Source organism: Phascolarctos cinereus, unplaced genomic scaffold, assembly GCF_003287225.1.
Source record: "Phascolarctos cinereus isolate Bilbo 61053 unplaced genomic scaffold, phaCin_HiC Scaffold_2;HRSCAF=192, whole genome shotgun sequence".
NCBI lineage: Eukaryota > Metazoa > Chordata > Mammalia > Diprotodontia > Phascolarctidae > Phascolarctos > Phascolarctos cinereus.
Genome location: NW_027555625.1, coordinates 309782069 through 309804935, shown reverse-complemented (window position 1 = coordinate 309804935; position 22867 = coordinate 309782069). Strand labels below are relative to the sequence as shown.

At 37.9% G+C, this 22867-nt stretch overlaps 1 protein-coding gene across 1 annotated transcript in view; it reads right to left on the bottom strand.

The window, feature by feature from the left end:
• The window catches only part of ASTN2 (astrotactin 2), a 1115013-nt gene that overhangs the window by 94058 nt on the left and 998088 nt on the right, over positions 1 to 22867 (bottom strand). Inside the window, 1 exon segment of the mRNA XM_020990605.2 lies at positions 16768 to 16909. Coding sequence (XP_020846264.1) covers positions 16768 to 16909 — 142 coding nt within the window.

The following is a 22867-nucleotide window of genomic DNA, read 5'->3' as shown; positions in this document are numbered from 1 at the left end:
TCTTCAGAATTGTGAAGGGGAAAAAAGTGTTATATTCACTCTTAGTGATTTTTTTTAATGTTATGACTCAATACAGATCCTATTTACCAATAGCATATTTTATGGCCACCTTTGTTTCCCACCAGAATGATAGTGTCATCTAGTCCAAGACCACTGCTTTATAGAAAAGTTTTTAACTTTAGTTATGGTATGGGAGCTAAAAATCCTTTTTTCTTTTGTTGAGTTGATCTAGAGAAGCCAAATTCTGATATTCCTGGGGAAAATACCAGTTGATGGGGTTGAAAAAAATTGATAAATTTTGATGTTCACATGAGAAATCTTTGGGTTGGGGAGTGTGCAGCACAAGTCTAAGAGAATTACTTAGTGAGAAGTCTCAAAAATTAAAGCTGATCTGTTTGAGGGCAGAGGCCATAGGTTATAAATGTATGATCATAAAATAGCACTAGGTTTTGAACCTAGATACTGTAGCTTAGAAGTCAGTACTAATTCATCTAAGCCCTGATTTATCACCATCAGGTGACACTTAGACCAATATTATACCAGGCAACAAATTTTTCCTTAATGTTCCACTTCTAACAGAATTTTAGTTACGAGTATATCATCCCACCCCAATGATGTTATAGAGATTTGGTGATGTGGGAAATGTGTGCATATACCCATTTTCCCAGAGTTCCTCAAATTTTCAGGAGCTTTTGACCTGAAAAAGAATTTCCTCCAAGAGAGAAGCTACATGACCAAAATGGAAGAGAAAGAGGACAGTGAGCTGTGCTGGTCCCCCTGTGCTTCTTGTAGGTTAACAGGGAACATGATAACTGTGAGGCAGGGAGCCATTGGGCATTGCTTTTGTAACAGAAAGCAGTAAAAGCAATAAGAGATGAGATTTGTGGGGCAATGGAAAGTACAGGAAGGTGGCGAAGAAATGTAATTAGAAAGTCCAGAAGAGTAGATTAGATGAAACTACCAGAATCTAGTCCCCAGCACCTTTTTCACGCTCTCTTCTCTAAACCACTACCTGGAGAAAACCCTAGGACTGTTTCACTTGTCTGATCATTTCAGTTTCTGTTTTGCCTTTGATTAAGATGAGGAAAAGTTGGAGGTGATGAGGAGAGCTGAGATTCACATATATCCCAAGTTGTAGCCACAATGGCCTACAAGTGGAAGCCTTTTCCTTTAACTATTCAACTGTATACCTAAAATTTATTATTTTAGTGTATAGTCATTTACAATGGTTTGTGTCCAACCCAAGAATGTATAGTTTGAAAGTGAGGGAGAGGAAGTTAATCCAAAGAAGGAAAAGGGATTTTCCTTGGTGTAGGCTGAGGTGCGTGTGTGAGTGGGTAGAGAGAGAATTTCTGCAGTATTAGTAATTTCTGAGATAATCATATCCTAGTATGCCTGTAAACCTGGAGACTTAAAAAGAAATAGAGCCAACAGCAGTGAAATGTACACATCAGTGCATTTAGGTACTGCCATGTCTTCTACACAGAACCTAATCTACCCCTATTTGGCCATACAAGCAACATTAAAATTATATCTGTAATTTTATTTAGCTATGATTTTAGAATGAGAAGGAACCTCATAGATCTTTTAGTCTAAAAAGAGGAATATGAGATTAAGTGAGATTAATTAGACAATCGTTTAAGGTCACATAGGTAGGAAGTATGAAAGGGGAAACTAAATCTAACAGTAACATCATGGTGTGCTGGGTTTCTCTATTAGGATGATGTCTCCCCCCTTCCAATTGGAGGTTTCCATTGCCCTGGGCCCTTTTTGTAGTGCTTGCCCTGGGTGTAGAAATTCTTAATTATGATTCTGGGACTAGAAGCTCACCAAGGATACTTTCGGTTCTAAATCTTATCCAAGGACCTATGAATACTTTGACGTACTCCCTGTGAGGATACAGCAATGAATAAGATGACATCCCCGCCCTCATAAACTTTACAACTTAATTGAAGGATAGTGGGGTTAAGACAGAAAAACAAAAATGAGAATACAAAGCAGATGATGATGCATGTATTAGAAACACATGAATAATGTGACATGGGAACTCAGGAAGAAAGAAGCGATTCTGGCTCACGTGAATCAGAGGTGAGCAAGAAGAGGTGTCGTAGAAGATGAGTATTGAAGGGCAGAAATGAGGAGAGAAAAGAATTCTGGGTGAACAGAATTACAGAAACAAAAACATAGAAGGAGAAAACAGGGAGAACAGTCTTTCTCTCTCCCTCCTCCCCCATGTCTGTCTGGCTCTGCCTCTGCCATCTCTGCCTCTCTCTTCTCAATAACTCAAGCCAATCCATGACTTGCCATTGACCCTGTTAAAGAGAAGAGAGAGTAGCAGAAGGCCTGGGAGATAAGCTGGCTTAGGCACCAGAAGGGAAGCCAGCTACCCAGACAAAAATCCCCAGGGGAGCCCAATATCCTAGAGAAGCATATTTTGCTGGGAGCTTTACTAAGGCAATCAAAGTAGGAAACTATCCTTATTCAGATTCGGTCAAAGATACTGTCAGAAAGGGCAAAAAGTCTTGGTCTGAAGAGCTCTGTTATAGCTAAAAAGTGTAGTCATATGCGCCAGCTAGAAAGAGTTGTTGCACTCACAGGCCAGAAGACCTGAGTTCAAGTACTGCTTCTGATGCCAACTGCTAGTGTGACCCTGAGCAAATCACAAGAGTTTGATGCTATCAACAACTCTCTAAGACTAAAGGGAAAGTTCCAACTTCCATTGATAGAGTGAGTTTCTTCATTTACGTCAATAGAACTGCAGATTCAGTCCCAGTTCTTATCCCAGGTTCTCTACTCTACTGGACAACACACTTAACAACACTGGGCCTCAGCTACCAAGTTGTGAAGAAGGTGTAAGACTTGCTTCTTTGACAGGAGTATTTCCTGGTGCTAAGTATACTTTCTTTTCTTTTTTTTAAGATAAAAAGATAGTTTTGTTTACTTAGTTATCAACTTAGAAGCCAACAACATCTTTCTGTTTGTTTATCCTGTAGCTTCTGGGTGTCTTGCCCTCTTTCCCTCTGTCCCAGTTACAATCCACAGAAAAGATTAAGAAAGATCTATTCAGTGGTATTAAGTTACTACTCACTTTGAGTGAAGGTAATCACAGGCAGACAAGTGATAAGGTTGAGAGGAGCTGAGAGAGGAAGACTGGTGGGAGTCCCGTGGGCTGGTCACCCATCAACCTATCAACAAGCCTGACAGCTGTGAGAGTAGAAGAGTTTTTTTTTTTCTTTCTTCCTTAAATCTGTGAACATTTCCCAGAAAGAAATAGTAACTTCTTCTATTGCTGGCAGTGGTGCCTGATGAAACTGTCTGAAAACACGGCCTCTCCCTCCCCTTCACTCTGGCCTCCAAACAGGCTGATGCAAATAAGTCCTGACCCTGCAAGGAGTCTGGGGGATGGCAGCCAGGAGCTTTACAACAAATACGCAAAGAATGTTATTTCATTCCTGGCATCCTGGGGAACTGGGAAAGGGAAATCAGGGAGTGAGGGAGTGTCTGTGTGTGGGGGCGGGGAGAGTTGGTGACAGCCACAAGTGGAGAAGAAGGTTTACACACTGCTTTGTTACTCAGTCTGCCCTAGATTCTGAGAGGCAGACTTAAAGGCAATCATTTTTTGGAGGGGTACTATTAATGAAGGTAACAATGACAACACTAGATGTTTAGCAAAGCCTCACTTTGCCTATAGTAAATGTCCAAAAGACGGGGCAGATGAAAAGGAGGACAAAGGGCCACAGAGTGGGAAGGACAACATGTCATCATCATCATCATCATCATCATCATCACCCTTTGGCAATAATATGTAATAGGATACAAAATGATATAATAGGAAGGCCTCTGGTTTTGGAATCAGAACATGGGGGCTTAGATTCTGTCTGTGCTATTTATTTACTACCCATGTTCTCTTGAACAAGTTATTTTCCCCTTTGGGTCTCAGTTTGCTCATCTGTAATTTGAGGGGGTGAGGTTAGCTCATTTCTAAGGTCCTTTCCAGCTCTATATTCTATGATCAAATGCTATACCACTTGGCTGTTCATAGGGTTCAAGTTTATGCATTCTAGAATGAAGAACAAAAGAACCACAATTTGGAATAAGGACAAAGTACACTGGATGAAAATAAAGCCCCAGCTCTGTAATTCCACACTTTAGGCCTCAGTTTCCTCAGGATGATCTTTAAAAAGTTCTCCCAGCTCATAATCCTATGAGATAACCTGACATGTCTCTTTCAGCTCTAACATCTCATTCTGAAGTGTGCTCATGGATGTATTTTTGGTGTATGGGGCAGTTTTTTTTTTCTTTTAAACCCCCATGGGAAGTAGAGGAATGAAGCAGAAGGAGAAATGGAAGAGGTCTGGGTTTTGTCTAACCTTGGACTTTCTACACATCATTAATGACAATCATGTGCATGCCTCTAACACCTTTCCAATGATGACCTCAAAATAGCTAATAGCATTACGCTGTTCTGCAGATGGAGGTGTGCAGTGGGGGAAGGGAGAAGGTCCTGGGAGGGTGAGCAATGTGCCCACCCAAGATCAGTGGTGGCAAAAGCAGAAAACACAAACACACACACACACACACACACACACACACACTCCTAAACCCAGAATCAAGCTTGGGCCTAATTTAATCTTTTCTTAGATCATTAGATCTAATCGGAATTTTCTTAGATCATCTCAGAATGGGAAAGGGACATCAGAGGGTATTTAATTCACCTTGTAACTTATGCACAGCTCAAGTGTTCATGAGATTACAGATCTAGAACTGGAAGAGACCTTAGAGACCATTTAGCATACTTAGCCTTATCTTATGTATAAAGAACTAAAGCCCAAAGTGGTTGTAACTTTCCCAAGGATCCACAGGTAACATTAAGAAAAGCTAACATTGGGGCAGCTAGGTGGAGTAGAGTACCAGCCCTGAAGTCAGGAAGACCTGAGTTCAAATCCAGCCTCACTCAAACCATACACTTGACACTTATGAGCTGTGTAACCCTGGGCAAGTCACTTAACCCCAATTGCCTAAAAACACAAACAAACAAACAAAAAAAGAGTAGCTAACATTTACATATTGCTTTAAGGTTTGCAAAACATTTTATGAATATTACCTCATTTGATCCTCACAACAATCTTAGAAGTCAGGTGCTATTATTACCCCATTTCACAAATGAAGAAACTGAGGCAGACTAAGGGCAAGTAACTTTTTTCCAGGGTCACATAGCTAATACTCGCATCTAGGAGGCAGGATCTGAACCCAAGTCTACCTCACTGTAGGTACAGTATTCTACCCATTGCACTACTCAGATGTCCAAGTAAGCAACACAGCCAGGATTATAATTCATATCCTATACCTCAGAGTTCAGCATTGTGTTATGTCTAATCATTCACCCTCCACTTGAAACACTTCCTGTAGGGAACTGATACCTCTTAAGCTAGTCCATTCCACTTTCAGACAAAATTCATTATATGGAAGGTTTTGTTTGTTTTGTTTTGTTTTTCTTATATAATATAATTTCCTATATAACACATAAAGCTGAAATTTTTCTTGCAATTTTCATGGCTGCTTCATCCATTCTGACTTCTGACATCAAGTAAAACAAATATTTGTTTCCCCCTTTTCTTTAGCTAAAAGTCCTACCAATGTGGGATTATAAAGGAAGCTAAGTATTCTCCCACTGTCTCTTCAATGTCCTTCTTACACCTTATTGGGATCTATCTTTTCCTTAAGCACCTTGAAGCTATCACCCTAATTTCTCAGAATCTTTTAATTGATGTCCCTTTAAGTGGGTGATCTCAAATCTGCACCTCCACATGTAGACCTTATGTTTCACTCTTACCCCCACAGGAACATATCTGTTTCTCAACTCCGACCTGTTCCCAGGTGGATGACATGGTGGGGAATAGAAGGATATTCTAAGCTATATCAAAAGCTTCTGTATAATAGTGTCTTAATATACTACTACTATCAGGGTTGTTTTCGTTTGGATAAAGAGTTCTTCAGAAACATAATGCCATAACCCAAAGGGATGCATGTCTAATAACAGACCTGAAGGCATCATGGCAGTCAAAATAACAGTGGAAAAAACACAAAACTAAGAGCCAGGATCCCCAAGAGTCTAGAACCAGATTTGCTGCTAACTTGCCAGGTCAGCACAGTCAAATCAATTTGTTCTCTTGGCCTTATTTTCCCCATCTGAAAAATGAGATACCAAGCCTTCACATACTTCAAGCCATTTCCAGATCATACTACCTCTCTCTGGCAATCTTCCTCTACTCTTTCCCACCAGAATCACCTGGACCCTGCCATTAAGTCTCTGGCCTTTTGTAGGTGAGCTTATTCCCCAGACTTCCATATTGCTTTCTGTTCTCTTCTACATCTTACTCACCTCCACCCCTTTTATGTATGGCCTTCTCTCATTAGAATATAAATTCTAATTTAGAGTCACAGACTATCTCATTAGCTTGTATTTGTTTCCTTAGAACCTTAGCATAGTTCCTACAATATGGTCAACCACTTAAAAAACATATTATCATATATTCATTTATTCAGATTATGTTGGAGGCTCCTTTTGCCCTGCAGTTTAATGAACTGCTTTCAGAACAACTAACAATAAATAGCAATAAAGCAATTTTAAATAAAATTCTAGCAAAAAAGACTATAGTGATATATCTAAAAAATTATTCATTACTACCAAGTTGGATTTATACCTGGCATGTATAGATGGCTTAGCATTAGGGAAAAAAAATAACACCACCACAGGATAATATCAAGAGATCCATAAGAAGCTTTTGATAAAGTAAGATACTCTTTTATGCTAAAAAATCCTACAGAGTTTTGGTATAGAAAGACCACTTATTACCTAATGTGAAAAATGAAAAGTCAGCATTATTTGCAGCTGGTAAAGAGTAGAAGCTTTTGCAATAAATACAAGAATAAAGCAAAGATGCCCCCTTTCAAGCATAAGAAAAAAGAAATAAAGACAAAAATAACAGCAGAGAAAACTAAATTATCCCTGTTTGTTGTTTACATGATGGTTCACTTAGAAACCTCAGAGAATCAGCAAAGAAACTGAGATAATTAATAGATATAGCAAAGAAGCAGGATTCAAAATAAATTTACAAAAATCAATAGCACTTCTATAGAGCAAAAAACAAAATATGAGAAAATAACAGAAAGAAATCTCATTAAAATTATAAAATATATCAAATATCTAGTAGCTAATCTACTGAGGAGTATTCAAGACATATAAATACAATTTATAAAAGGCTTTTCAAGAGATGAAGGATAATTCAAATAATTACAGCAGATGGAAATTAACTGTTTGAGTGGACTAGACTAATATAATAAAAACAACAATATTACCTAAATTACAGATTTGGTACAGTATTGTAGCAACTAAATTCCCAAAGAAGATGCTTTGTAAAGCGAGTTTAAATAATAAAATTCATTTGGATGAACAAAAGATTTAGAAAATCAACGGTTAAAAAAAGGACTAGAAAAAAAAGGATTGAATGAGGAATCTAGACCTCACATTATGCTGCAAAGCAATAATCATCAAAACTATTTGATGTTATTTAACATTTTAAAAAAAAGTAGGTCAGTGGAACAGACAAGATAAGCAAAAGCAAAGGCATTTTAATAATCCTGCATTACTTAGGAAATGAATCCATATTTGACAAGAACTAATGAGAAAACCAGAAAGCAGTTTGGCAGAAATTATGTTTAGCACAACAGCTTATGTCACATACAAAATAAATTCAACATAACTATAGGACCAGTATATTAAATTTAAAATCATTTTAAAAAACAGAAGAGAACCAGAGATCATGTATATTTCATAGCTATAGCTAAACAATGCAGAAATGGTCACAAAAGATAATGCTGATTACATGAAATTGAAAATGATTTTGCACATTCAAAATTAAGACAATTATAAGAAGAAAAGCTGTGGATTGGGGAAAATAGTCTTTGTTCAAATAACTCTGATAAGGGTTATTTATCCAAGATACATAGTAAACTAACCCAAATATTTAAGAACAAGAGCCATTCCCAACGAGTAAGTGGTTGGAGGATTAAAAAAAAAAACCAAAACACCTCAACAGTTTCAAATTATTAACAACCATAAAAAAGGCTATTCCAAGTCACAAATAAGAGAAGCACAAATTAAAGAAACTCTTAAGTTTTACCTCACATACAGAAAATTGGGAAAGATGATGAAAGCTGGAAATAGTTAATACTGGAAAAGTTTCAGAAAATATAAGTAAATTAATACAGTGTTGGTGCTGTGATGTACTTGAATCATTCTGGAAAGCAATTTGTAATAATGCTAAAAAAAAGTGACCAGAATTTATATGTCCTTTAATGATAATAGCTAGCATTTATATAGTGTTTAAGGTTTGCAAAGCACTTTCCAAATATTTAATTTAATCCTCACAACAGCCTTGTACTGAGTAATTCACTGGCTTTGCTCTCCAAGTAGGATGCTGCTCCAGCTATATAGGTGAATTCATTTTTTTTCTCCAAGAAGCATTACCAAGTTCTACTCCTTGAATGCTTGGAAACTCTCGAACTTGAAAATTTGGGTTAGAGGGTCCAGTCTTATCTATTTCTGTTATGAGTTTCTGCAAAAGATCTATTGATACCCTGGCTGCAGCTAATACCTCTCAATAGGAAGTCCATTCTTGGGAAGTCTATCTAGTCTCTGACTTGTGTTCAGAAGCTGTTGATGAGCACATGCAACTCCACCCCCTATCAAGGAAACCACTGCCAATTCCTAAATGGGGAGCAAGAAGAAGGGGAAGGAGGAGAAATCTCCTCCCCTTTTCTGCATTCTGTAAGAAAGGCTCCAGGAAAAAGTTGAAAGAGTTCACTATAAAGAACAGACTGTTCTGTCTTTTATCAGCTACGGTAAGAGGCAGCTCCTGTAACAAGAATCTTGTCTCATGAGATTCAGTCAAGATTCCACTGTTTCCCTTCAGCAAGATGCCAGTGAGCATGTCAGCATTCCACAGTTGGTAGATGCCCCTCAGATGCCTCCAAACAAAGACCTACAACCCACAATCTGATTAGGCTTATGGGATAATTCATCAGATTGATTACGTACTCCCTTGATCAATACCAGCTGTCTGTATATGTCTTGCCCACCTACACAATTGGAAACTCCTTGAGGACAGAAGGGGTGTTTTTCTTCCCCTCATGCTGATGTCTAGCACAGTGTCTTTCTTGTATGTAGTAAGCACTTAATGAAAGTTTGTTGAATTAAATAGAACAGTAGAATTAGAAGGGACTTCAGAACATAAAATAATAAGAGCTAGAATTAATGTTGGACATCATCTAATTTACTTCCTCACTTTTTAATTAGAAAAGCCATTTCCAGGGAAAGGGAATCATTTGTTCATGACCAGACAATAACTTGCATTTATATTTTAAGATATGCTAAGGATTTACAAAATAAGCTTATGAGGTATATTGTGTCACCATTATTACCATTTGACACATAAGGAACTAAACCTCGGAGTGTTTACCATCCTCTTTGAGTTGTTTTTCATGTAGATGGGATATACTAATCCATCCACAGTCACTCAACCCCTGCTGGGGTCAACCCTTCACATGGCCAGAGCCACTTAACTTGCTTTTTGAATTTAGGCAATCACCTCCTCTCCCTGGGATTTTCCTTATTTGAAACAACGAGAGGGTTGAACTCAGTGATCTTATTTTATTTTATTTTATTTTGTTTTATTTTATTTTATAGGCAATTGGGGTTAAGTGACTTGCTCAGAGTCACACAGCTAGTAAGTGTCAAATGTTTGGGCTGAGGTCGGATTTGAACTCAGGTCCTCCTGACTTCATGACCTGTGCTCTATCCACCACACCACTTAGCTGCCCGGAACTCAATGATCTTGAAAGCCCTTTCAGGCTCTAATATTTTGACTTTTGTGGTTAGGGATATAGCCTATAGCTATGAGGTATAGTAAAAATAAGTGACCCATTTGGGGTTCTGACACATGAACACAATGTCTTACCCACATGATTTAACCAGTTATATTTTAGCAATGACCTCAGAGAAGGAAAAGAGGGAAGTGGAAAGGCAGAAAAGAGGGTGAAGAGAATATGGAGAAAAGAAATAGGAAAGAAGAAAGGAAAAAACAGAAAGGGAAAAAGAACAAGATAGAAAAGAGGAGGGCAGAAGGAAACAAAGGGAAGAGAAAGAGAGAAGAAAGTTGAAAAGAACTCCAATAGCCTGGATCCTTTCACTGGAATGGCCCGAGTCAACCTCTGGGCTCAACTCTCTAGATACATTTGGTTGGACATTGAAGTAGCCATAATCATCACAACATTAATGGAGATGTACCTTTTTTAGATGAACTTGATAAATGTTGAGAACTAAGTCTAGGAGGGATTGAAATCCTCATGCTACAGAAAGGGAGGCTGAAGGCCAAAGAATGGAGGCTCATACTTCAGGGTCTCCTATCAGATCTTGTATTTACACTAGTCTTGATGCTGAGGTCACACAGCTTATCCCTAAGACTACTGACCCATGACAAAGGAAATGTGGGCTCCATTCGGATGAAGGAGCCCTTTCTTTGGCATAGATCAATCTGTTCTCCTCCTTTCATCTGTCATTAGCAACAGAAATTCTGCCATCTCCCTATGCTTGGAAGGGATAACCCCATCACCCACTCAGGAAATATTGTGGTGCCCCAGTTGCCACTCAGCTGACAGATGTGGGAGCAGGTTGGTCCTTCCCCAAGAACGAGGGTGGGGGACAGGCGTCTGGCCTCATCTTGGTCCTGCACTCACAGAATGAAACCCCAAGGACCTGTCCAGTGGGAGTATGAGCTCTGAAAAGCTGGCCTGGAGGAATTCCTGATGACTTCCATATTATTTCCAGTAAATTTTGTGCTGATTCTTGGCACAAGTGGCAGAAATGAAGAGGGTAGGTTAGGAATGTAAATAAAGAGAAACATTGGGATTTAATCTAATATATAATTATAGTATCCATGGCGGTGGCGACGGCAACCTCGGCAATGGGTTACACAGGCAGCTCCCCCAAGGGGCCTTTCTTGGGCGGGGGGGTTTCTGGGTAGGACAGTGCGGGGAACAGTACTGGCCTTTCCAAGACTCCTTGTCTTGCCCCCAGGGTTTTTTATTTTGTTTTGTTTTGTTGTGTGTATGGTTTTTTTTTAGAGCAAACCCTCTCGCCAGAGAAATAAGGCTTCATTGTGAAAATGCATAGATACTAAAAGAAAAAAAAAAGAAACTGTATAAATGCCCCAGCTCCAAGAAATAGCTTAGCACAGAGGGAAAACACTGACTGTCACAAGGCTATGTTGAGAGAACCAATTATACAAAGAAAGCGAGTATCTAAAGTGAGCATTCAGTAGGATCTGTAATGATAAACTCAGCAGGTTTCCTTCTTTGGGCCTCAGTTTTCTCATCTGTAAAATGAGGGGATTTGACTATTCAGCTCTTATTCATATGATCCTCTGTTATCCGGAGTTTGAAAGTGAAGAGCCAGTGACTCTATTTTGTCTTTTTTTTTTAAAGGCAGTTGGGGTTAAGTGACTTGCCCAGGGTCACATAGCTAGTAAGTGTCAAGTGTTTGCTCTGAGGCCGGATTTGAACTCAGGTACTCCTGACTTCAGGGCCGGTGCTCTATCCACTGTGCCACCTAGCTGCCCCTTTTTCCTCCTTTTTTTTTTTTTAAAGCAGTGACTCTATTTTGTACTTGTCTGGCTGTATCTGGTAATCATCACTGTGATCATAGGAACTAGTTGTCTTTTAAGTAGGGAGTGCCCAAAGATCATATGATTTAAAGCTGGAAGGGATCTCGAAGGCCATCTTATCCAACCCTGTCATTTTACAAATGGAGACACTGAGGACCAGCAACTTGGCAAAGGTCAAACAAATAGTGTCTGAGGCTTCCTTGGAACCCAGGTCTTTGACTCTGGCCTCTGTGCTTTTTCCCCTGTACCATATTGCTTTCTGTAGCAGGAATGGTGGTAGTAAGTAATCAAGTCTGGATTTGAATCAAGATTAGGTCCTTTCAAACAGAGAAGTCTTTCCATTGTAGGGGAAGCAGAAACAAGGCAGAACAGAAAGTTTCTTGTGTAGTATAGTTTTACAAGGGTGGCTGGCTTCAGAACAATATTAGCTGTGCAGTTCTCTACCTATTAACCCTTATTCTGAGGTAAACAGTGACTGGTCATGGGTATTTGTTTGGAGCTGATATTCTGTTTCTTTAGGAATTCTCACTGAGTTGATAGGTTAATAGAGGTGAGTGGGTGTGGGGGATGGGAGGATTTGAGGATTTGTAATCTGTTGTAATTTGTAATCTGTGAGTACTGCTCCTGAACCACAACACTCGGAACACACTCCTTCAGCACGATTTGATAGAACTTCTTATAAGTGAGGATGAGCACTGAATATTGGCTAACTGCTTTGGGTCATTCCAAAGGAAAGTGAGAAAAGGAAAGTTGTCTGGGCCCATAATCAGGGGTGCACGGGAAGCATTGGTGGTGGATTTGTTTAGGGTCAGCCAGACAGCCACAGGCATCTGCAATAAGTAGGAATTCACCTGATAAATCAAACTAAAACCAAGATCTCCCACAAATGGCCAACTTCCCCAAGGGCTTAGGAATTACTCCCATTAATGAAGGATTTGAGGAGCTTGCCCCTTCCCTTTCTTACTCAAAACGAGACAAGAGAAACAAACAAGGAAATTCAATTTACAAATGACACTGAGCCAATGTTTTTATTTTGTCACACTGGGGTGAGTTTAGGACAGCCAATTAGCCTTGACTTTCACTTTTCTGATGTCTCGGCCTATGGCAATGTTTGACATTACAGGGATGGAGGGGTTTCAAATGCAATTAGTCTTCTTAGATGCAGGGGTCTATTTGAACATGCCTCCCTGTGAGTTTGAGCATGTGTGTACTCCCACATGCCTGTGTACTTGGCCAGGGCCTGGCCCATTTGCCTTTGACTCACCCTGCATCTCACTTCCTTTTTTTTTTTTTTGCCATTTCTTCCCTTTCTTTCACTCATCCCGCATAGCCATGAAAGTCATAGAATCATATGAGACCTTGGAGAACATAGAGTCCAACTCTTTTGTTCTAAAGATGAAGAAACTAAGGTCCAGATTGGTAGACTTGTCCAAGGTTAAACAGGAAGATATTAGCACATCTGGGATGAGAGCTTAGACCTCCTGACTCTTAACTCAATGGACTTTCTACTTTTGCGCATAGCTTCTCTGCTGTTCTAGACCCCCTGCTTGTGCTCTGCCTTGGGCCTACCCTATCAGAAAATACCCATTCCCTAGATCTTTCTGCTTTGTTTGACCCTGCTTTTTGACTCAAAATGTCTCTGAGTTATGTCCCAGTCCTAACTCCATGACCTTACATTGTTGGGAAATTAAGAAATTACTATGATATATAGTACTAATAGTACAATAGTACTACTAGTATTACACTGTCAACTGACAATGGTTTGGTCTGTTGCACTCTTTCCCCTGAATTTCATACACATTTAAATTTTAAATGGGGTATTTCATGCCTTAAGCCAAAGCAATAAGTGATGATAGGAATTTCAGGAAATATTGCAGGTGTGTGAGGTAGACACTTTTGATTGGGGTGAAATCTTTCAGTACCCCTCTGTCAATTTCAGTATGTCATTTTGGACCCTACTTTTCTCATTTATAAAGTGAGAATGTTAGTTAGATTTCTAAAGTTCTTTTCAGTTTTAACACCCTTTAGAGAAAAAATGTAGCACAGAGAAAAGAATATTGATCTTAAAATTGGGTGGATCAGGACTCAAGTCCTGCCTCTGACATATTTTCTCTATTTGACTCTGGGCTGGCCACTTAAACTCTGAATATTCTAGGCAATTCTTTTAGGAATAGAAATTACAGAGAAGCTGTTGTTTTGTATTGGTAAAGGGAGTTTCCTCACCTGAGAGTTCTTCATACCAACAAAATCACAGGCCTAGTTTCCGTCTCTACTATTCTGTGAGCTTTGTGCTCTGCAGACCTCAAGGTGGTATATAGATTTGAATCATTATTACTATTTGTCTTTATATGGAGAGCAAGTTTGAGCAATGGTCAGGAGACCTGTGCAAGAAACTGTGTGACCTCAGAAATATTACTTTACCATCCTAGACTTCAGTTTCTTCAACTATAAAATAAAGGAGTTGGGCTAGTCATTGAAGGTTCCCACTTAGGTCTAATATGTTATGATTCTTTTAAAAAAAAGGGAAAAAAAAGAAAGCAGAGAGATGACAGAGAAATATGCAAGACATGAGAGAGCAACAGAGAGAAGAAATACAAGGAGAGAGATGAAGCACAGGTAGGAAGATCAGGAAAGACTGAGACAGGGAAGAAAACCAAATGGAATTATGAGGGAATGAAGAGAGGAGGAGAAACTTAAGAGCTAAAATATAAACTCTTTTAAAAAAGCTTTTCTCTCCCCTAAAGCAAACTCCAAGCCAAGTTGCTAGTAGAGAGCAAATCATAATCCTGAAGTTTATGGGAGGAGAGGAGCTAGAAAGAACCAAAGCTGTCCCAGACACTAGCTTGGCATCTTTTCAGAGCCGCCCAATTCCCATTGATACTAATAAAATAAATTAAGAAAAGGAAGCATGTAAAGTTATAAACAGAAAGTCTTGCTTCAAGCACGTTTCCAGACAGAGAAGAAGAGATGGAGAAGAAAGGACTTTTCCTCTTTTGGAATCTGTCAGTGAATTGCAGAGGGACCAGCCCAGGGTGGGTAGTGGGGGAGACCAGAGGGGGAACGGAAAAAGTATTAATCAAAATATTTGAAAGTTGACAGTCGATTTGCCAGCTCTCAACTTTAACTGCTTTTGGGATTCTATAAAACGTTTCATTACTCACTACAAACCAGGATTTAATTATTTCAGTGGTGCTGACACCAAGTCCCTCAGTGCCTTTCTTGCCTTTTCTCTTTCATGTAGGTTTCCCAAAGAGACTGTCTTTTCCTCCCACTCAACTGGGCAGCTGGTCTCTGACCCTTCGCCCGGGTACTGCCCTTTTCTAGTAGATATCTACTATCCCAGGAGAGCCAGAAATGGGTGTGGAGGTGTTTGGGGAATCAGAGGTGTGAGAAGAGGTGAGACAGCACAGGCCAGACAGGCTGTAATATGTAACAGAAAGACTTCATCACTTCTTTCCTCCTCAGACTTATAAGACTGTGGGACCAAGGGGGTCACCATTAGGACATTTTCGCAAAAAATATTATTTTGATCATAAAATTATAGATCTGGAGCTGGAACACACCTCAAAGGCTATCTATCCCATCCTAGTCCTCCAAGATGGGAAAAGTGAGGGCCAGGTGGATTAAATACTTTACCTAGGATTCCAAAGTTACTAGGAGGGTGCAGAGAAGGGATCTGAATCCAGGTTTTTGGACTCTAGAGGCATTGTCCTTTCCACTATCTCATGTCATTCTCCTACTTTAATTAAAAAGAAAAAAGTCTTTGGCTTCTAACTGCCTCTAAGATTAAAATCCAGACTCCTTAATCAGACAATAATGGTGCTCTGTAAGTTGACCATAATCCACGTGTTCAGTCTCATCTCCCCGTGTTTCCCCAAACACTTGATTCTAGCCTCATCAGTCTATTTGTCATCCTGGAATCTGCTGTGTTCTTTTCCACCTCTGTGGGGAATGGTGTACCTTTGGTAGAATGCCCCTTCTCTGACTATCCATAGATTCCCTATCTTTCAAGAGCCAGCTCAGATTCCACCTCCTATGACCTTTCCTGGCTCCTGAAGTCTGAAATAGTTTCTTCCTCCTCTGAATTCCTATATAATGCTCAATAAGAACCATATTTCCCCCTTCAGGTAACGACATCATTCAGGCTAAATGAGATATCAAGAAACAGCCTTGGTTTAAGACCACATAGTTCATATCCATTACTATCGTCTAGGGCTGTGTATTTACCTATGGGTGTAGAAACAAGCATTGAGGCTGAAAAGCATGAAGAATCAGCATGTATTTTCATCTCAAATGGACAGATAAGTCTTACAGTTGTTCATTTGGATCTTCAAGGGTTTTGGAAGGAAGAGAAGGAAATAAATGAATCCAACATATTAAAAAAAGAGAGAGAAGATAATTATAAATATACAATGGATTTCATGGTTCCACTGTGAAAAAAAATAGTTTAATGTTGCAAAGATGTCAATTTCCTAAGAAGTGGCATAGTTTCATGGAAAGATGAGCTTTACTCACATTTCTGTAATTAACTTAGGCAAGTTAATTCTCTTCTCTGAAACTCAGTTTCAAGATCTATAAAATCAAGTAGTTTGACTCAATGATTTCTAATTTCAAGAATCTCCATTTCAACACAGCACAGTATGTTCTAAGGTTCTTCCGGTTCTAACATTCCCTATTTAAGGGTCTCTTCAAAACATTAGCACTGTATTTTCTCTGTTCTAACATTCAAAAATATTCTGTGTTCTAATGTCCCTGTCAGTCCTAATACTCTGTGAATTATCATAGGCATGAACTGAAACTTCTCAAGGTACACAGGTCTATGTAGGGAACACTTTAGAGACTAACTAACCAAGATGGAATAACAGATGGTGTTCCTTTCAGAAACAGAATCTCACTACAAAACAGCATTTAATAATTTGAGTGGTGCTGACATCAGGTCCCTGAGCGCCATTCTTGCCTTTTCTCTTTCATATGGGTTTTCCAAAAAGACCGTCTTTTCCTCCCAATTTCCCCATGTCCCCCCAGTGCTTTCATTGTATCTTACTTGTAAAGACCATCGGGTTCCAGACACTTGAAGATGACTGAATAGATGTTAACTTCTGGGACCTCACCATGGCTTCTACCAGCTGCTACACAAGATGTTCCAAGGCCAGAGAGCAAGTCATCGGCAAAACTTAAGAATTCTCCTGAAGGAAATCAAAAGGTTGAGTGTAAAGGTTAGAAGAATAAAGTAATAACAATACCCAGTCTTAGATATGCAAACATTTCTCATGTTACCAAAACGAATTAGATCATGTGTATATTCTTAGTGATTCTTTTTTACTATGAAGCATCCAAGGGCATAGGATAATAGGATCACAGATTTAGAATTCAAAAGTGTCTTAGAAGTCAAATTATCCAAGTCCTATCTTTTCTTAATGAGGAAAATGAGGCTTCAGCAAGGTTGTGGCTGGCCCAAGGTCATACAAATAGTAAGTAGCCATAACAGAACTTGAACCTAGGACCTCAGACCTAATATCTAACTCTTTTTCCATTGTATCATGTTGCAAAGTCGCATGGATAAATATGAAATTTTTTTTTTGGTCATGCTATTTCTCTACTCAAGAATATTTAAAGGCTCCCTAGTGAAAATAGAATAAAACCCAAACTCCTCAGCCTAGCATTCAAGACCCTTATAATCTGGTCCTGCCTATTCAAACTTATCACCCACTGATCCCCAATATGAACCTTTTATGCCAGCTAGACTACTCTCTTGACTGTCTCCCTATCTACCTTGAGCACTGGGATAATTAAATTTTAATAACTGAGAACAACCAGTAAGTACATCGGAGATCACAGGCTAAAAATAACTTATTTCAACAGAACTGATATCTAGATCACTGTCCTTTTTGGATGGGGTAATTTTTAAGACTCCATCTCCATTATAAATAGCTTTAGATTCACCTCTTCTAAGTTAAAAAACATGGGATTGCATGGAACAGTGGAAAGGATGCTGACCTGGGAGTCAAGAGACCTGAGTTTTAATGCTGGCTTTATTCCTAGTTTGAGTCATTTCCTCTCTCTGGACTTCCATTTTCTCCTCTATAAAATGGGAGAGGGAAATTGGCTTAGACTATTAGTCTCTAAAATCCTTTCTAGTTCTGAGTCCATGAAATTTGTATAACTAGTTGGGTGATGATGGGCAAATTCCAAACCCATTTCTGTGTCTTCATTTCTTCTCTAAAATTACGAGGTTATATTGGATGTTTCCTAAGATCTCTTCCTGTTCTATGAATAATAGAGAAGTGTTACTCTCTTAAACACTGTTTCCTTCACTTTTGAAAATGTATCTTGAAACATTCAATGTGATGATGAAAGACTGCCAGAATTACACAGAAGTATTAATTATTATAAACTAAACTGTGAAGAATCACAGAGCATGTGACAAAATATGGAGTAAATAATAATTACCGGAGAGAGAAAAGCATTCACTTTTGATCACATTGCTTGCTATTCAGTAATAACTTTCCAAGCAGTTCATAGACAAGAATGTCTATAAATCTGTCCATAAAGAATTCTAATGCTTCATGATCCTTCTAATGAGACACTGAAAATGCAGACTCTGAGCAGCAGATATTTTCCCTAGGTCTTCAGACAAATACCTTGAGTAGGACTTGTATCCATTACCATTTACCACTTCTGAAGAATTATCATTTGAAAAATAAACAAAATAAAAAACATGACTATTCCAGACATAAGGAATTATTCTTGCTCCGATTGTCACTAACTAGCTTTATGACCTCGAGGAAGTCATTTCCCCTTGATGTAGGGGAAACAACACTGGAAGTGGAAACAGAAGCCTAGCTCTATTATCTATTCTCTTGGTTATATTTGGTAGGTCTCTTCAGTTCTGTAGCCTCTCTATTTTCTTCTACTAAAAAATGAAAGAGTAGGACTACTACTCCTAATAGCTAACATTTATATAGCATTTACTATGTGCCAGACATAATAACTTAGCACATTATGTGCTAAGTATTTTATAATTATTATTTCATTTGATCCTCACAACATCCCTGGGGGTAGGTGCTATTATTATTCCCATTTTATGGACGAAGAAACTGAGGCAAACAGATGTTTAGTGACTTCTCCAAGTTTATGTAGCTAATATGTTTCTAAGACTAGATCTGAACTCAGGTCTTCCAGACTCCAAGCCTAGCACTCTATCCATTGTACCACTTAGTTACACTCTAAAGTCCCTTGCAACATAAAATCCTATGATCTTGTAATGCCTGGCACAAAGACATGCCATCTGCATTAACAATGATGATAATGATAAATTTACAACTACATAACATTTGGGAATTATAAATTACTTTGAGTGCACTTTTTAATTTGATGTTCATAATATTATTGGAGGTTGATATGTTTTGTTTGTTTGGACCAGATTTGTGATTTCACTGGTATAAGAAACCCTCAGTGAGGAAAATACCTATACCACTGCAAATTGACATGTGCTGTGCAATTTATCATGTCAGCGATCACTGAGAAATTAGGATAAATCCCAGGGTCACTCAGCCAGTAATTGTCTTAGGTGACATTTGAACACAGGTCATTCCAACTCAATGGCCAGCTTACACTATGCAAAACTACCTAAGTTTTACCATCCACACGAATAAGAGGGCATACTAAGAGAACATGTCAGTCTCTTATTCAATAAATCTGAGTGACTCCCTGCTGCCTTTAGAATCAAGTACAGTCTCCTCCATAAGTGTTTAAAGCCCATTACAACTTGAACTTAGATTATTTCTCTAGCCTTATGAAACATTATTTTCTTTCACTCATTCTAAAACTATAAGTTCTTTGACAGTAGGGACTGTTTCAATTTTATCTTTGTATCCTCAATATCTAATAGAGTGTCTGGCATTTCAAAAATATTTAATAAATGCTTGTTGATTAGATAGCAATCCATCAAGCATATAGCTGAATAAAAATCAATTCTCTTATATTCTCTTATAGCCTTTCCAACCAAAAAAATCTCCATATTTGCACCAATATAATAAGAACTTTCCTTTACTGAGACATATAACATAAAGACTAATATAGAGCAATACCCTTCTGACTCTTTAAACAACCATTTTAAGAGGAACTTCACTTTTTGGTTATTCTTTTTGAAAACAACAAGAAAAACCAGCAAAGAAGATAAAGCAGGAGGAAGTGGTACATCCCATTTCTTTCCCACAACTATTCCAACAAAGATTTAGAAAAAGAACCAGATTGAGTAATGGTAAAGAAATCAAAATAAAAACAGCTATGGGTCATTTTTTTCAAGCCACGATTGTGAAATCTGCCATAGTAGAAACTATAGAACAGAGGTGGACCTTCAGCTCTTACTTTGAAACTGTAGAAACTTCCAGTTAGGACCAGTAACTCCTTACCTGAGTTCTGACATGGGGTGAACCTACAAGTCTATTGCTCAGAATGAAACCAGAGTCCAGAGCCTACAAAGTTCAGACAAGGCAGGAATAGCAATCAAACCATGGCTTTGACTGTATTGCTCAAAGCTTGATGAAATTTTCCCTGACTAGTCCCTCAGGTCCTTAAAGAACTATTATGGAGATCAGGATTTGTAGAAGACCAGATGAGAAGAATTTAAAAGTATTTACAAACAAAGGCTCAAAAAACAAAACAAAACAAAACAAAACAAAAAAACAGAACTTGGCCACAGGGTCATCTCTAATTCCTGGAAGAAATGAAGCAAGAATTTTTTAAAAATTATTTTTATCTAGTGAAATATTTCCCAATTACCTGTAAAAAAATTAACAATCATTTAAAAATATCTGAATTTCAAATTCTCTCCCTTCCTCCCATCCCTTCTCCAAAAAGCAAGCACTTTAATGTCAATTATACATGTGAGGTCACATAAAACAAATTTCATATTAGCCATGTTGCAAATGAAAACACAAAGTAAAACAAAGTTAAAAAAAAAAGATAAGTTTCAAGCTGCATTCAGAGTTTATCAGTTCTCTCTCTGGAGGGAGATATTTTTTATCATGTACCTTTTGGAATTGTTCAAGTAGCTAAGTCTTTCACACTTGGTCATCCTATAATTTTGCTGTTACTTTATACAATATTCTCCCAGTTCTGCTCACTTTGCATCAAGTCATATAAATCTTCCTAAATTTTTCTGAAACCATCTTGCTTGTCATTTCTTATAGAACAACAATTTTTATCACAATCATATGCCACAACTTGTTCAGCCATTCCCCTATTGATGGACATCCCCTCAATTTCCAATACTTTGTCACTACAAAAAGAGCTGCTATGAATATTTTTGAACAATTAGCTCCTTCGCCCTTTCCTTTGATCTCTTTGGGAAACAGACCTAGAAGTGATTAGTCAAAGGCTATGCACAGTTATATAGTCCTGTGGACAAAGTTCCAAATTGTTTTCCAGAATGGTTTGACTAGTTTACAAATCCACCAATGGTGCAATAGTGTCATAATTTTTTCACTCTCCAGCATTGATTATTTTTTTTTCTGTCATATTAGCCAATCTGATAGGTATAAGGTGGTACTCAGAGTTGCTTTAATTTGCATTTCTCTAATAGTGATTTAGAACATTTTTTCCATGTGACTATTAATGACTTTAATTTATTTTTCCAAAAACTGCTTGTTCATAGACTTTGACCATTTATCACCTGGAGAATGGCTCTTACTTTTTAAAAATAAATTTGACTTATTTCCCTATATTTTTTGAGAAATGAGGCTGTTATCAGAGAAACATGTAAAAAAATTTTTCCCATTCCTGTTTTCCTTCTAATTCTGGCTGCATTGTTAGTTTTGTTTGTGCAAAAGCTTTTTAATTTCATGTAATCAAAATTATCTATTTCACTTCCCATAATCCTCCATCCCTTGTTTGATCACAAACTTTTTCCTTATCCAAAGATCTAACACGTACATTTTCCCATGCTCCACCAAATTAGTAAATTACTTATGATATCATCCTTTATGTCGATATCATTTATTCATTTTGATCTTATCTTGATGTGCAGTGTGAGATGTTGGTTTCTACATCTGCCTAGTTTCAACCAAACCACTTTCCTGTTTTCTCAGCATTTTCTGTTAAGTTCTTACCCCCCAAAGCTTGGCTTTTAGCCAATACCAGATACCTCTGATGATTATTACTTGGTAATATTGTTTGAAATCTGGAACTCCTAGGCTGACTTCTTTCACATTTTTTTTTCACTAATTACTTTGAAATTCTTGACTTTTTGTTTTTCCAGATGAATTTTGTTACTATGTTTTTCTACCTCATTAACATACTTCTTTGGTAGTTTGACTGGTGTGGCACTGAATAAATAAATTAACAGGTAGAACTGTCTCTCTTTTTTTTATTATATTGTCTTGCCCTACCCATAAGCAATTAATATTTTGCCAATTGTTTAGATCTCTCTCTATTTCTGTGAAAATTGTTTTGTAATTGTGCTTACACAATCGCTGGGTTTGTCTTGGAAGGTAGGTTCTCAAGTAATTTATATTGTCTGCAGCTATTTTAAATAGAATTTCTCCTCCTATCTTTTCCTGCTGGGTTTTGTTGGTAGTATATAGAAATGCTGATGATTTGTGTGGATTTATTTTACATCCTGCAATGTGGCTGAATTTGTTAATATTTTCAACTAGTATTTTAGTTGATTCTCTTGGGTTATCTAAGTATGCCATCATATCATCTGCAAAAAGTGATAGTTTTGTTTCCTCATTGTCTATTTTTATTTCTTCAATTTGTTCTTGGATTATTACTATAGCTAGCATTTATATTACAATATTCAATAATGACAGTGAGAATGAACATCCTTGCTTCACTCCTGACCTTACTAGGAAGGCTTCATGTTTATCTCCATTACAGATAATGCTTGCTCTTCATTTTAGACAGATACTACTTATCATTTTAAGAAAGATTCCATTGATTTGTATGCTTTATGTTGTTTTTAATAGGAATGAGAGTTGTATTTCATCAAAGGCTTCTTATGCATCTATTGATATAATTGTATGATTTTTGTTGTTTTTGTTATTAAGTCAATTATGCTGATAATTTTCTTAATATTGACACAGCCCTGCTTCTTGGTATACATCCCACCTGGTCATAGTTTATGATCTTCATGATATGTT